At 46.6% G+C, this 14,482-nt stretch overlaps 1 protein-coding gene across 1 annotated transcript; it reads right to left on the bottom strand.

Moving 5' to 3' along the window:
- Positions 1-8,198: 8,198 nt before the first annotated feature.
- LOC123747936 (uncharacterized) lies at positions 8,199-8,750 on the bottom strand. Its single transcript, XM_045730147.2, has one exon. The coding sequence runs from the start codon at positions 8,748-8,750 to the stop codon at positions 8,199-8,201; it is 552 nt and encodes a 183-aa protein (XP_045586103.2).
- Positions 8,751-14,482: the final 5,732 nt, after the last annotated feature.

The raw sequence follows: 14,482 nt of genomic DNA, 5'->3' as shown, positions 1-14,482 counted from the left end.
ACCACACCTTCCCTACCCTTCACCACCTTCCCTGCCCTTCACCACCTTCCCTGCCCTTCACCACCTTCCCTGCCCTTCACCACCTTCCCTGCCCTTCACCACCTTCCCTACCCTTCACCACCTTCCCTACCCTCCACCACCTTCCCTGCCCTTCACCACCTTCCCTGCCCTTCACCACCTTCCCTGCCCTTCACCACCTTCCCTGCCCTTCACCACCTTCCCTGCCCTTCACCACCTTCCCTGCCCTTCACCACCTTCCCTGCCCTTCACCACCTTCCCTACCCTTCACCACCTTCCCTACCCTCCACCACCTTCCCTACCCTTCACCACCTTCCCTACCCTCCACCACCTTCCCTACCCTTCACCACCTTCCCTACCCTTCACCACCTTCCCTACCCTTCACCACCTTCCCTACCCTTCACCACCTTCCCTACCCTTCACCACCTTCCCTACCCTCCACCACCTTCCCTACCCTTCACCACCTTCCCTACCCTTCACCACCTTCCCTACCCTTCACCACCTTCCCTACCCTTCACCACCTTCCCTACCCTTCACCACCTTCCCTACCCTTCACCACCTTCCCTACCCTTCACCACCTTCCCTACCCTTCACCACCTTCCCTACCCTTCACCACCTTCCCTACCCTTCACCACCTTCCCTACCCTTCACCACCTTCCCTACCCTCCACCACCTTCCCTACCCTTCACCACCTTCCCTACCCTTCACCACCTTCCCTACCCTTCACCACCTTCCCTACCCTTCACCACCTTCCCTACCCTTCACCACCTTCCCTACCCTTCACCACCTTCCCTACCCTTCACCACCTTCCCTACCCTTCACCACCTTCCCTACCCTTCACCACCTTCCCTACCCTTCACCACCTTCCCTACCCTTCACCATCTTCCCTACCCTTCATCACCTTCCCTACCCTTCACCACCTTCCCTACCCTTCACCACCTTCCCTGCCCTTCACCATCTTCCCTACCCTTCATCACCTTCCCTACCCTTCACCACCTTCCCTACCCTTCACCACCTTCCCTGCCCTTCACCACCTTCCCTACCCTTCACCACCTTCCCTGCCCTTCACCACCTTCCCTACCCCTCACTCGTCAGGTCCAGGAGTTGAAGCAGCACTTGACCCCCTAACATTGACAGGCTCTGAGGCCCTAAGCAAGCTCCAGACTTTCACAGTAACTGAACCTCATCTTCAACCATGCAACGTGCATCTTAATTTCAACCAGACCAGGATTGTGCACACATGTTGAACCAAAACTTGTCTTATGCAAGGTGAATATTGCACAGACCTACTGTGAGCACCCAGTATAAGATGTACTACATCTTATGTGTTCTGCAACACGGACAATAGCTCTAATGTGCTCTCCAGCAACACGAGAGACCAACAACATGTTCTACAACATGCTAGAGGCTTGCATTGTGCTCTCTAGCAACACGAGAGACCAACAACATGTTCTGCAACATGCTAGAGGCTTGCATTGTGCTCTCTAGCAACACGAGAGACCAACAACATGTTCTGCAACACGCTAGAGGCTTGCATTGTGCTCTATAGCAACACAAGAGACCAACACTGAGCTCGGCAACACATAAGCCAAAATCATTGAGGCGATCGCGGCAACAGGAGAAAAACGCATTTCCACTCATTGCCGCGAATGAGCACTTCGAGAGAGGGTGACTACCTCTCCTGAAGGGGCAGTTTCATGCACTTCGGCAAGCTCTTCTTCCGTGTAGGTCTATACGTCGCCTTCCTCACTTACCCATATCTCCCTTTCCCTTGCACCTTAACCCTTGCACTTTAACCCTTTCCCTGCTCATAATGTCTCCCTCCCTGAGCGTGTGCCTGCCCCGAGTCACTCCGCCCGCAGGAGAGGTCAGATAATGCCATGATTCTGGACAAGGGTCGTAACCTTGGGGCACGAGTAGGTAAAATTAGCTTTATTGAATGCGTCAGCAAATTGGTGAGAGATCGTAGTTAGCGTGGTGATAGATGTCGCTGTGACCACCCACCCACGCCGGTCGGGGGGTGCTGTACACTGCACGCAATCATGCTACACCCACACACGCACACATACACACACGCACACACAGACCTATGCCAGACCAGTCTTGGAGAATGCAGCTCCAGCATGGAGTCCATATCTAGTCAAGCATAAGACTAAACTGGAAAAGGTTCAAAGGTTTGCCACCAGACTAGTACCCAGGCTGAGGGGTTTAAGCTACGAGGACAGGCTACGGGAATTAAACCTCACGTCATTCGAAGACAGAAGAGTTAGAGAGGACATGACCACCACATTCAAGATTTTCAAAGGAATTAATAGCGTAGATAAAGACAGACTGTTTAACACAAGGGGCACACGCACTAGGGGACACAGGTGGAAACTGAGTGGCCAAATGAGCCATAGAGACATTATCATTTTTTTGTTTAGTGTCAGAGTGGTTGACAAATAGAATGCTTTAGGCAGTGATGTGGTGGAGGCTGACTCCATACATAGTTTCAAGTGTAGATATGATAGAGCCCAGTAGGCTCAAGAACCTGTACACCAGTTGATTGACAGTTGAGAGGCGGGACCAAAGAGCCAGAGCTCAACCCCCGAAAGCACAAATAGGTGAGTACACACACACACACACACACACACACACACACACACACACACACACACACACACACACACACACACACACACACACACACACACACACGAAGCCCCTATACACACACACACACACACACACACACACACACACACACACACACACACACACACACACACACACACACACACACACACACACACACACACACACACGAAGCCCCTATACACACACACACACACACACACACACACACACACACACACACACACGAAGCCCCTATACACACACACACACACACACACACACACACACACACACACGAAGCCCCTATACACACACACACACACACACACACACACACACACACACACACACACACACACACACACACACACACACACACACACACACAGCTTGTATATCCTTTGAAATTAAATCAATTTACAGACTGGTGCTCTTCAAGTAATCAAAAATTACCCAAACTATCCATCTTGCAAGTAAGTGATTAATGTACCTGAAGTATGGTTATTTCGAGCAGCCCATCCTCCTATTTTTGGAGTACTTATAGTAACGACAGTAGTAGTTATAGTAGTAGTATAACTACTTCTATCTATAGTATACTATCTATACTATAAATATAGTACTTATAGTAGTGCATATGTGGTGAGTGACATAACAGTTACCTTAGTAACGGTGATTACCAGTAACATATACAGTTCACTGCCCAATAGTTCCGCAACAGACACATTTAGAGTAAATATAAATTGTTTATGTTGATAAGTGCATTGATAGACTTAATATTACCCAAGTGTCCAGGTATTAATTACTCAAACTGGCTGATTGCAAACGATAGCAAATGACAAGATCGGCAATCCAACACAGCGTTTGGGATGATATCTAAATCCTGTTACTGATGAATCACTCATACTTCTCATTAGAATTTCATTAGAATTTTCACAGTAGGTACGAAACTCTACGGTGCCACCAAGCCACATTTGAGTATCTTTTTATGATAGAGGGAAAACATCATAGAGGTATATATAGTTATCTTGAGATGATCTTGAGATGATTTCGGGGGTTAGTGTCCCCGCGGCCCGGTCCTCGACCAGGCCTCCACCCCCAGGAAGCAGCCCGTGACAGCTGACTAACTCCCAGATACCTATTTTACTGCTAGGTAACAGGGGCATCAGGGGTGAAAGAAACTCTGCCCATCGTTTCTCGGCGGCGCCCGGGATCAAACCCGGGATCACAGGATCACGCGTCCAGTGTTCTCTCCGCTCAGCCGCCGGCTCCTAGGTAAGGTAAAGCAAGATAGAAGGATATAAAGGGCTAAGAGGGAAGCTTTTTGACTTCTTCATTGTCATTTGTGGTTGATCAGGAGACTGAGGAATTGAATTACTACTTAACCATCTCTGGTTGTTAGACGAAGGAGGCCGGGTTAACTGCCTTTGAAAAACGTTCATCGAGGCAGTTGTAGATTAAATTATTTTTGATATATGTGATGGTAAAGCTTTTTTTTTATCTTATCAAGTGTAGCGACTAGTGTAAGTTATGTAAATAAAATATTGTGTGAAACATTACTTAGGAGACGTTGTTCTGGGTGAGTGTATTCACCTAGTTGTAGTCATCTATTTGTGCTTGCGGGGGTTGGGCTCTGGCTCTTTGGTCCCGCTTAAGGCGGTTAGTGTGCGGTTTAAGTCCTGCCAACTGTGGGTTGTTAAGGCCGCGACAGTAGCTTACTGACTAACTAGTAAGTCAAGTTTTGTTAGTTCTGCGCTACAGTGACCTCTCTGTGAATACTCGGCCCAGGCAGGGAGTACATGTGTTGGTGGGGGTAGTTGGGTAGTTAGTGGGGTGATTGTAGGTGGGTGATTAGTGGGGTGATTGTAGGTGGGTGATTAGTGGGGTGATTGTAGGTGGGTGGTTAGTGGGGTGATTGTAGGTGGGTGATTAGTGGGGTGATTGTTGGTGGGTGGTTAGTGGGGTGATTGTTGGTGGGTGATTAGTATGGTGATTGTAGTTGGGTGGTTAGTGGGGTGATTGTAGGTGGGTGGTTAGTGGGGTGATTGTAGTTGGGTGATTAGTTGGGGTGATTGTAGTTGGGTAGTTAGTGGGGTGATTGTAGGTGGGTGATTAGTGGGGTGATTGTAGGTGGGTGATTAGTGGGGTGATTGTAGGTGGGTGGTTAGTGGGGTGATTGTAGGTGGGTGGTTAGAGGGGTGGTTGTAGTTGGGTGATTAGTTGGGGTGATTGTAGTTGGGTAGTTAGTGGGGTGATTGTAGGTGGGTAGTTAGTGGGGTGATTGTAGGTGGGTAGTTAGTGGGGTGATTGTAGTTGGGTGATTAGTTGGGGTGATTGTAGTTGGGTGCTTAGTGGGGTGATTGTAGCTGGGTAGTTAGTTAGGGTGATTGTAGTTGGGTGATGATTGGGATGATTGTACAGGAGGAAAGTGACAGGAGCGAGGGGTACAGGACAATCAGGGGGGGGTGTAAAAGGGGGGGTGTCTGGGGTTGATATAAAAGAGAGTTATTTATATACATAATACTAAAAACAATTGCATATACATTAATATACATATACACAAAACACAATTCCAATACCACATGGGGGGGGAATGCATTAAATTCCAGATTATTATTCAATACTTAATGTGATATATGTTCAAACATTCATTAATTCCTTCCACTAATTGTATTTTTTATATTTTTCTGCATTTCACTTTAATATTAAATGTTAAACAAAATATAGAGGTTACCTTTCAGTCATTTCCCAATATTGATTTGATATTTTATTTGGTACAGTCACATATTTGTATCAAATGTTGTTCAAATTGTTCATTGGTGATACCTGCTGCCATCTTGAGCCACTATATATATATATATATATATATATATATATATATATATATATATATATATATATATATATATATATATATATATAATATATATATAATGAAAGCCTTTAATTATACATACCCCATCATTTAAGGGGTCTCTGTAGCACATTGGTACACGTTCTCAAGTCACAATCAATGTAACAGGTGATTTGGGACAGGTATGGCCGGGTTGGGACAGCTGTGGCCGAACTGGGACAGGTGTGGGAGGGTTGGGACAGATGTGGGAGGGCGCCATCTCGTGGGACACAGGTACTTACTAATTACATAAATAGAGTCTGGCCGTAATGATGACGGTGGCCAGGTCGGTCTAGGGCTTGACACACGCTCTCTCTCTCTCTCTCTCTCTCTCTCTCTCTCTCTCTCTCTCTCTCTCTCTCTCTCTCTCTCTCTCTCTCTCTCTCTGTCTCTCTCTCTCTCTCTCTCTCTCTCTCGCTCTCTCCCTCACTCTCTCCCTGCCACTTATAATTGCACTATCCATCAGTGGCGGTACTCCACAAGGGATGGAAGGTTGGACATTGCTAAATGTTGCTACTTGCAACACTGGCTGTGGTGGTGGGGAGGGTAGAGGGTGACCTCTGACCTCCTGGTGGGTAGGGGGCAAAGTTCCAATGGTTCAAAATAACAAAGAAAGCACAGAAGTCATGGACAGAGAAATGTCCCAAATTTGACCTAACCTACCTTTGCCTCAAGGTATATGGCGGTGAAATGCATAGTTCTAATCAGCCATATAGTAGTTGACAGGGGAAGGAACGCTACGCTAACTTGAGCGAGGAACCGCTACGCTAACTTGAGCGAGGAACGCTACGCTAACTAGAGCGAGGGAACGCTACGCTAACTTGAGCGAGGGAACGCTACACTAACTTGAGCGAGGAACGCTACGCTAACTAGAGCGAAGAACGCTACGCTAACTTGAGCGAGGGAACGCTACGCTAACTAGAGCGAGGAACGCTACGCTAACTAGAGCGAGGAACGCTACGCTAACTAGAGCGAGGAACGCTACACTAACTTTAGCGAGGAACGCTATTCTAACTTCAGCGAGAAACGCTACACTAACTAGAACATCAACACAATATTGGAAATCACTAGTGGGGGATCGAGGCCAGACACACTAAGGGTTACATTTAACGTATCGGAGCACTGGGAGATTAAGGCGGGTTCAATCATATTCCCTTCGACAGCGAACTAGGCTTTTTGAGGCATAACAAACGCTGGTATGATCGGCAAAGCTGACAGTGGAACACTGCAAGAGATTGTTGTGCAATCCTTATCGAATATCGATGTTGGGAAACGCGTTTGTCTGAGTGTTTGTTTATCCGGCCGTCTATAATAACAGTCTTTGCAAGGGATTGAATACACACACACTTCTGAATTGGCGGGAATTCTTAATTAAAATTGCTTTTACTATATTACAGGTTTCATAAAAACAGGCATTTCAACGACACCGATAATCTGTTTAATAGTCTGTCCTTGTGTCTGTCTTGTTGCTTACTCTCTGTTTCTGTCTCTATTTCTGGAGGAGAAACAGATTGGACGGTAGAGCGACGGTCTCGCTTCATGCAGGTCGGCGTTCAATCCCCGACCGTCCACAAGTGGTTGGGCACCTTTCCTTCCCCCCCGTCCCATCCCAAATCCTTATCCTGATCCCGTCCCAGTTCTATATAGTCGTAAAGGCTTGATGCTTTCCCACTGACAATTCCCTCTTTCTCTGACCTGAGTGAAGTCGGGTTTATTGTAAAATTTTGGTTGGGCACCGGTTTTCGGGCCTACAGAACCTCACTGTGAGTTCCGGGTTGATAGGCTTTAGACCTATCGTGGCTGAGTGGGCTAATTCAAATGTCTGGGAACCACCTGAACGCCGGTTCAAGTCACCTAATTGCTCCAAAAAATGATTCTCTCATTTCTTTACGATTCATAGCAACAATAAATCTTACCGTTACTTGTCCTTCAAACCTTTTCTGGACGGTGCCTGTCTTTACTATAGACGGGACCTATGACCTCACGTCCCGTCACTCACCCCCTCAACAATGGGTATTTTTTTGACAGTTTAATTTTGTTTGTCAGTTAGCTAATTAGAGTGTATTTGCCACACATGTTTTGAGCTCCGCCGAATTTTTGTCTTGAGATAAAATATATAATGATTTTCCCATAGCTCATTATTGCCAGTTTCTGTCAACACCCCGGTATAGAGACCACTGTCAACACCCCGGTATAGAGACCACTGTCAACACCCTGGTATAGAGACCACTGTCAACACCCCGGTATAGAGACCACTGTCAACACCCCGGTATAGAGACCACTGTCAACACCCCGGTGTAGAGACCACTGTCAACACCCCGGTATAGAGACCACTGTCAACACCCTGGTATAGAGACCACTGTCAACACCCCGGTATAGAGACCACTGTCAACACCCCGGTATAGAGACCACTGTCAACACCCCGGTGTAGAGACCACTGTCAACACCCCGGTATAGAGACCACTGTCAACACCCTGGTATAGAGACCACTGTCAACACCCCGGTATAGAGACCACTGTCAACACCCCGGTATAGAGACCACTGTCAACACCCCGGTGTAGAGACCACTGTCAACACCCCGGTATAGAGACCACTGTCAACACCCTGGTATAGAGACCACTGTCAACACCCCGGTATAGAGACCACTGTCAACACCCCGGTATAGAGACCACTGTCAACACCCCGGTGTAGAGACCACTGTCAACACTATAGAGAACACTATAATACCCTTAGAGAACACTATAACAGCCTTAGGGAACACTATAATACCCTTAGAGAACACTATAACACCCTTAAAGAACACTATAACACCCTTAAAGAACACTATAACACCCTTAACGAACACTAGAACACCCTTAAAGAACTCTATAACACCCTTAGAGAACACTATAACACCCTTAAAGAACACTAGAACACCCTTAAAGATCTCTATAACACCCTTAGAGAACACTATAACACCCTTAAAGAACACTAGAACACCCTTAAAGAACTCTATAACACCCTTAGAGAACACTAGAACACCCTTAAAGAACACTAGAACACCCTTAAAGAACACTAGAACACCCTTACAGAACACTAGAACACCCTTAGAGAACACTAGAACATACTGGGCACTGCTCAGCACACAAGGCGAGCTGGCAACCTGCCTGCACACCATCATCCTGCAACACGGGACGCTCATGACACAGTACATGTGCTCCAGCATGTCCTGTGGAGCACAGGACATGTTGGAGCACATGTGGTGGAGGCTGACTCCATACACAGCTTCAAGTGTAGATATGATAGAGCCCAATAGGCTCAGGAATCTGTACACCAGTTGATTGACGGCTGAGAGGCTTGACCAAAGAGCCAGAGCTCAACCCCCCCCCCGCAAGCACAACTAGGTGAGGACGTGGTGCAACTCAAAACTTCTTCAACATTCAACAAATTCGGCAACACTGGGAAGACTAGTGTTTGAGGCCAGGTGACTGACAGGTGTGTGGGAGGTGAGGTGCTCACGCCCTTCAGGTGTGGCTCACGTGGGGACCCAGGTGTGGCTCACGTGGTCCTCTCGTGGGGCCCGCAGGTGTAGCCAAACCTGGAACCAGCTGGCGTGGTTCACGAAGGTTCAACACAACATTACTCAGAAATAGCGTGTTTTTTCTTTATCTTGTTCGTACACTGTACGTATCCAATAGTGTATCCTAATCCTAACGTATTGGGAGCCGAGCGGACAGCACGCTGGACTTGTGATCCTGTGGTCCCGAGTTCGATCCCGGGTGCCGGCAAGAAACAATGGGCAGAGTTTCTTTCACCCTATGCCCCTGTTACCTAGCAGTAAAATAGGTACCTGGGTGTTAGTCAGCTGTCACGGGCTGCTTCCTGGGGGTGGAGGCCTGGTTGATGACCGGGCCGCGGGGACACTAAAGCCCCGAAATCATCTTAAGATAACCTCAAGAAGAAGATCCTGGTGCTCAGTACTGAGCAGTTGGTACACACGCTCAAGCGCTCACTAGACATCCGTCTTGGTATTATCTCAGGTGCTCAGTAGAGACCAATTAAAGAACACGTGATCTAAAAGTGAGGGGGGGGGGGTTGTAGGACAGGACGCTTTCACTGAGCTCGACACAGAAGTGTGTGAATATCTTAACTGAAGGTTCCAGGAGGTCTTCATAATAGTGCAAGGAAAAGTTCCTGTGCGCCAATATGGAGATTGAACACCGACCTGCATGAAGCGAGACCGTCGCTCTACCGTCCACCCCAAGTGTGTTTGGGCATGAATACATAGGCTCAAGTGAGGAACGTATCACCATACAACTGGTTGTATGGTGACATTTTAACTTCCCCTCACCCCCATCTCACCATCCCATACACGTCACTCTCCTGATCTATTTATCTAGAGGCACGGGCTCACCACCCTGGAAACACAAACCGAAACTGTCTCTATTTTCCGCTTGTTACAACTTGTAATAAAGTTGTTACATCTTGGCTTAACGTGTTTATGACGTATTAGAACGTTGTTACAACTTGCTATATTGGTTGTTATAGCTGGTTAGGTGGTGTTAAAACTTGTCCGAACGTTGTACCAACGTCGCAGTTGCGGTGTGTGTTTGGCGGGCATAGCCCGTGCTACATGGACACTTCATTCAGAGTAGCTAAATCTGAAACAACCACAATTATCTAAGAGATCAATTTATCTAATAAGATCTAGAGTCGATCTCATCTGATCAAAATTAAATTATCAATAAATTCACTACAATTTTATTCCAGTAATATACTTTATTTGGCAAATATTGTATTATCTTCAAGACGACCGCTGGCTGTTGTATTTTTCCTTCAAATACTCCAAAAATAATACACAAAATTAATCTTCAACTGAAAATTATCTCATCTCATTAGCGGATTAATTTCCGGCTTTCCTCGCTGCCTCGTTAAGTTATTAATTCCAGCTTAAGAGACGTAATAATTAGCCACGTTCATCACCTTTTGTTATTACCGTAAATTGAGAAGAAAAAAAATGTAAATATAAAATTGAACTAAACTTGGGAGGAACAGCATACAAGAATGCAGGAAACTATAGGTTTATTGATCCATACTTGTGGCTTGTTACCTCTCACTCTTAAGGGTTTCTAGAGTAGTGGTTTCTAATACAATAGTGTATACCAACACTGGAGTATACCAGTAACGCTGCTGGTCCAGGAGTATAACAAAGAACAGGTATACTAACAACACCAAAGAACAGGTAAACTAACAACACCAAAGAACAGGTATACTAACAACACCAAAGAACAGGTATACTAACAACACCAAAGAACAGGTATACTAACAACACCAAAGAACAGGTATACTAACAACACCAAAGAACAGGTATACTAACAACACCAAAGAACAGGTATACTAACAACACCAAAGAACAGGTATACTAACAACACCAAAGAACAGGTATACTAACAACACCAAAGAACAGGTATACTAACAACACCAAAGAACAGGTATACTAACAACACCAAAGAACAGGTATACTAATAACACCAAAGAACAGGTATACTAACAACACCAAAGAACAGGTATACTAACAACACCAAAGAACAGGTATACTAACAACACCAAAGAACAGGTATACTAACAACACCAAAGAACAGGTATACTAACAACACCAAAGAACAGGTATACTAACAACACCAAAGAACAGGTATACTAACAACACCAAAGAACAGGTATACTAATAACAAAGAACAAATATACTAACAAGAACAGCAAATCACTAACATCCCTTCCTGGTATCATATATTTTTATCCTGATCAACAGTTCCCGGAAGCAATTAGGATTATTAAACGATCAAATTAAGACGAGCGGTTGTGAGGCGGTTGTGTCATTAGTGGCGTCAGCTGTTGTGAGGTAACAGCTGTTGTGAGGTAACAGCTGTTGTGAGGTAACAGCTGTTGTGAGGTAACAGCTGTTGTGAGGTAACAGCTGTTGTGAGGTAACAGCTGTTGTGAGGTAACAGCTGTTGTGAGGTACCAGCTGTTGTGAGACAACAGCTGTTGTGAGGTAACAGCTGTTGTGAGGTACCAGCTGTTGTGAGACAACAGCTGTTGTGAGGTAACAGCTGTTGTGAGGTACCAGCTGTTGTGAGACAACAGCTGTTGTGAGGTAACAGCTGTTGTGAGGTACCAGCTGTTGTGAGACAACAGCTGTTGTGAGGTAACAGCTGTTGTGAGGTAACAGCTGTTTTTCCGTCACGTGTTCAGAGACTACTGGTTACTATTCTGTTGGCCTGGTTTCCTACTGGTCGACTCATTTTATCTACCAGTACACCCCCAGCATGAGGGGGGGGGGGGACAACCTGCAGTAATTAAGATCCACTGGTCCTACCACACTACAAGACAGTCCTACCACACTACAAGACAGTCCTACCACACTACAAGACGGTCCTACCACACTACAAGACAGTCCTACCACACTACAAGACGGTCCTACCACACTACAAGACAGTCCTACCACACTACAAGACAGTCCTACCACACTACAAGACGGTCCTACCACACTACAAGACAGTCCTACCACACTACAAGACGGTCCTACCACACTACAAGACAGTCCTACCACACTACAAGACAGTCCTACCACACTACAAGACGGTCCTACCACACTACAAGACAGTCCTACCACACTACAAGACAGTCCTACCACACTACAAGATGGCCCTACCACACTACAAGACGGTCCTACCACACTACAAGACAGTCCTACCACACTACAAGACGGTCCTACCACACTACAAGATGGTTGTATTACCTCCACCTTCGTGGCCTCGTCACTGGGTCGAAACATCTATCCTGCGTGGGACTGAAGGGAACAGTGATGAACACCGGTCAAGATGTCCGAAACATCTTGACCGGTGTCCGATAAGAAACGTAAAGTTTATCCCTCGCGCTCCGTAAGTCAGGTCATAACGACCAGAACTGGCTTCTTAGATCAGATTTAGATCATAAGAGCTTATGATCGTAGATCATAATTTACGATACGCAAGAGTTCGCGTAACTCGTCATTACGCAAGAGTTCGCGTAACTCGTCATTACGCAAGAGTTCGCGTAACTCGTCATTACGCAAGAGTTCGCGTAACTCGACATTACGCAAGAGTTCGCGTAACTCGACATTACTCAAGAGCTCACGTAACTCGTCATTACGCAAGAGCTCGCGTAACACGTCATTACGTAAGAGCTCACGTAACTCGACATTACGCAAGAGCTCACGTAACACGCCATTACGCAAGAGCTCACGTAACTCGTCATTACGCAAGAGCTCGCGTAACACATCATTACGCAAGAGCTCGCGTAACACGCCATTACGCAAGAGCTCGCGTAACACATCATTACTCAAGAGCTCGCGTAAAATACCGTCACACATGTTATTAAAAATCCACCACAAACATACAAATCCAGAGTTCAATCAAAAATTTATTTTCTATGTCAACTGCAAGCGGACGGACGGAGGAAGCGGATAGAAAGGGGACGAGGAGGATAGAGTGGGAGAGGAAGAGGGGGGTAAGGGGAGAAAGGGGGAGATAAGGGGGAAAGGGAGGGGGATGTGCCTCACGATACGTTAAAGATGAAACCGATTGGAAGAAAGCAGAATATATTGCATTATCGGACATCCATCTCCCTCCTCACACTTGGATAGCTGACCTTTTTGTCGCTCCCTCATCACTACGCATGCGCTCCCATCCCTCATAAAGCATGCACCGCCTTCTCTCATAATACATGCGCCCTCCTTACTCACAACGCATGAATCTACTCCCCTCATAACGCATGTATTCCAAAGTACGGAATTTCAAGGCTATATACGAACACATAGAAAACGGAGAAGTCTACCCCCAGAACTACATATATATTACATACTTTCAAACTATCAGGAATCGTATATGGAGAAGGCGTGAATTGTCGAAACTAATTATGACGAGCAATGACTGGTCCTTAAGTTGTCATGAGCGGTTAACCGGCTTTCTGAACCCGGCTAGAGCGGTTTATCCGGCTTTTTAAAGCCGGCCAGCACGGTTTATCCGGCTTTCTAAACCCGGCCAGCGCGGTTTATCCGGCTTTCTAAACCCGGCCAGCGCGGTTTATCCGGCTTTCTGAACCCGGCCAGCGCGGTTTATCCGGCTTTCTGAACCCGGCCAGCGCGGTTTATCCGGCTTTCTGAACCCGTATTTACTTTCGCTTACGGACAGGGCCGCCAGCGAGGACGGGGCTGCGCTCTCGTAAGTGCTGTCCTCTCGTAAGTGCTGCCCTCTCGTAAGTGCTGCGACAGGAAAGTGTTTGGGAGTATTCAAGTTGTGTGAGACACAAGGAGGCATATATCTTCCTCTTATGGCTAGAATTGTTATCACCGCTTACGAAACAGCTCGATCTTTGGCGACAATCCGGCGGATACGTGGACATAGTGGCTGGATGAATCCGGATTATAGTGTAAGAACGGCTTCAGCGTCCGTAATTGTACTGGAGATTACTGGGTCCAGATTCACGAAGCAGTTACGCAAGCACTTACGAACCTGTACATCTTTTCTCAATCTTTGGCGGCTTTGTTTACAATTACTAAACAGTTAATGAGCTCCGAAGCACCAGGAGGCTGTTTATAACAATAACAACAGTTGATTGGCAAGTTTTCATGCTTGTAAACTGTTTAATAAATGTAACCAAAGCCGTCAAAGATTGAGCAAAGATGTACACGTTCGTAAGTACTTGCGTAACTGCTTCGTGAATCTGACCCCTGATGACATGCCTCATAATACCCCCCCCCCACTTCACCATCCCCACCACACACCCCTACACCCCTATACCCCCACCACACACCCCCTACACCCCCACACACCCCATACACCCCCACACACCCCATCTCTACCCCCATCTTGCACTCCTCATCTCATGCAATATTGAAGAAAGACGGGAGTGATGCACAGCATCCATGTCCACCATCCA

This window comes from Procambarus clarkii, chromosome 4 (genome assembly GCF_040958095.1).
Source record: "Procambarus clarkii isolate CNS0578487 chromosome 4, FALCON_Pclarkii_2.0, whole genome shotgun sequence".
In the NCBI taxonomy this organism is placed as follows: Eukaryota; Metazoa; Arthropoda; class Malacostraca; order Decapoda; family Cambaridae; genus Procambarus; species Procambarus clarkii.
Note: the sequence above shows the minus strand (reverse complement) of the source record. Positions and strands in the feature narration are given on the sequence as shown.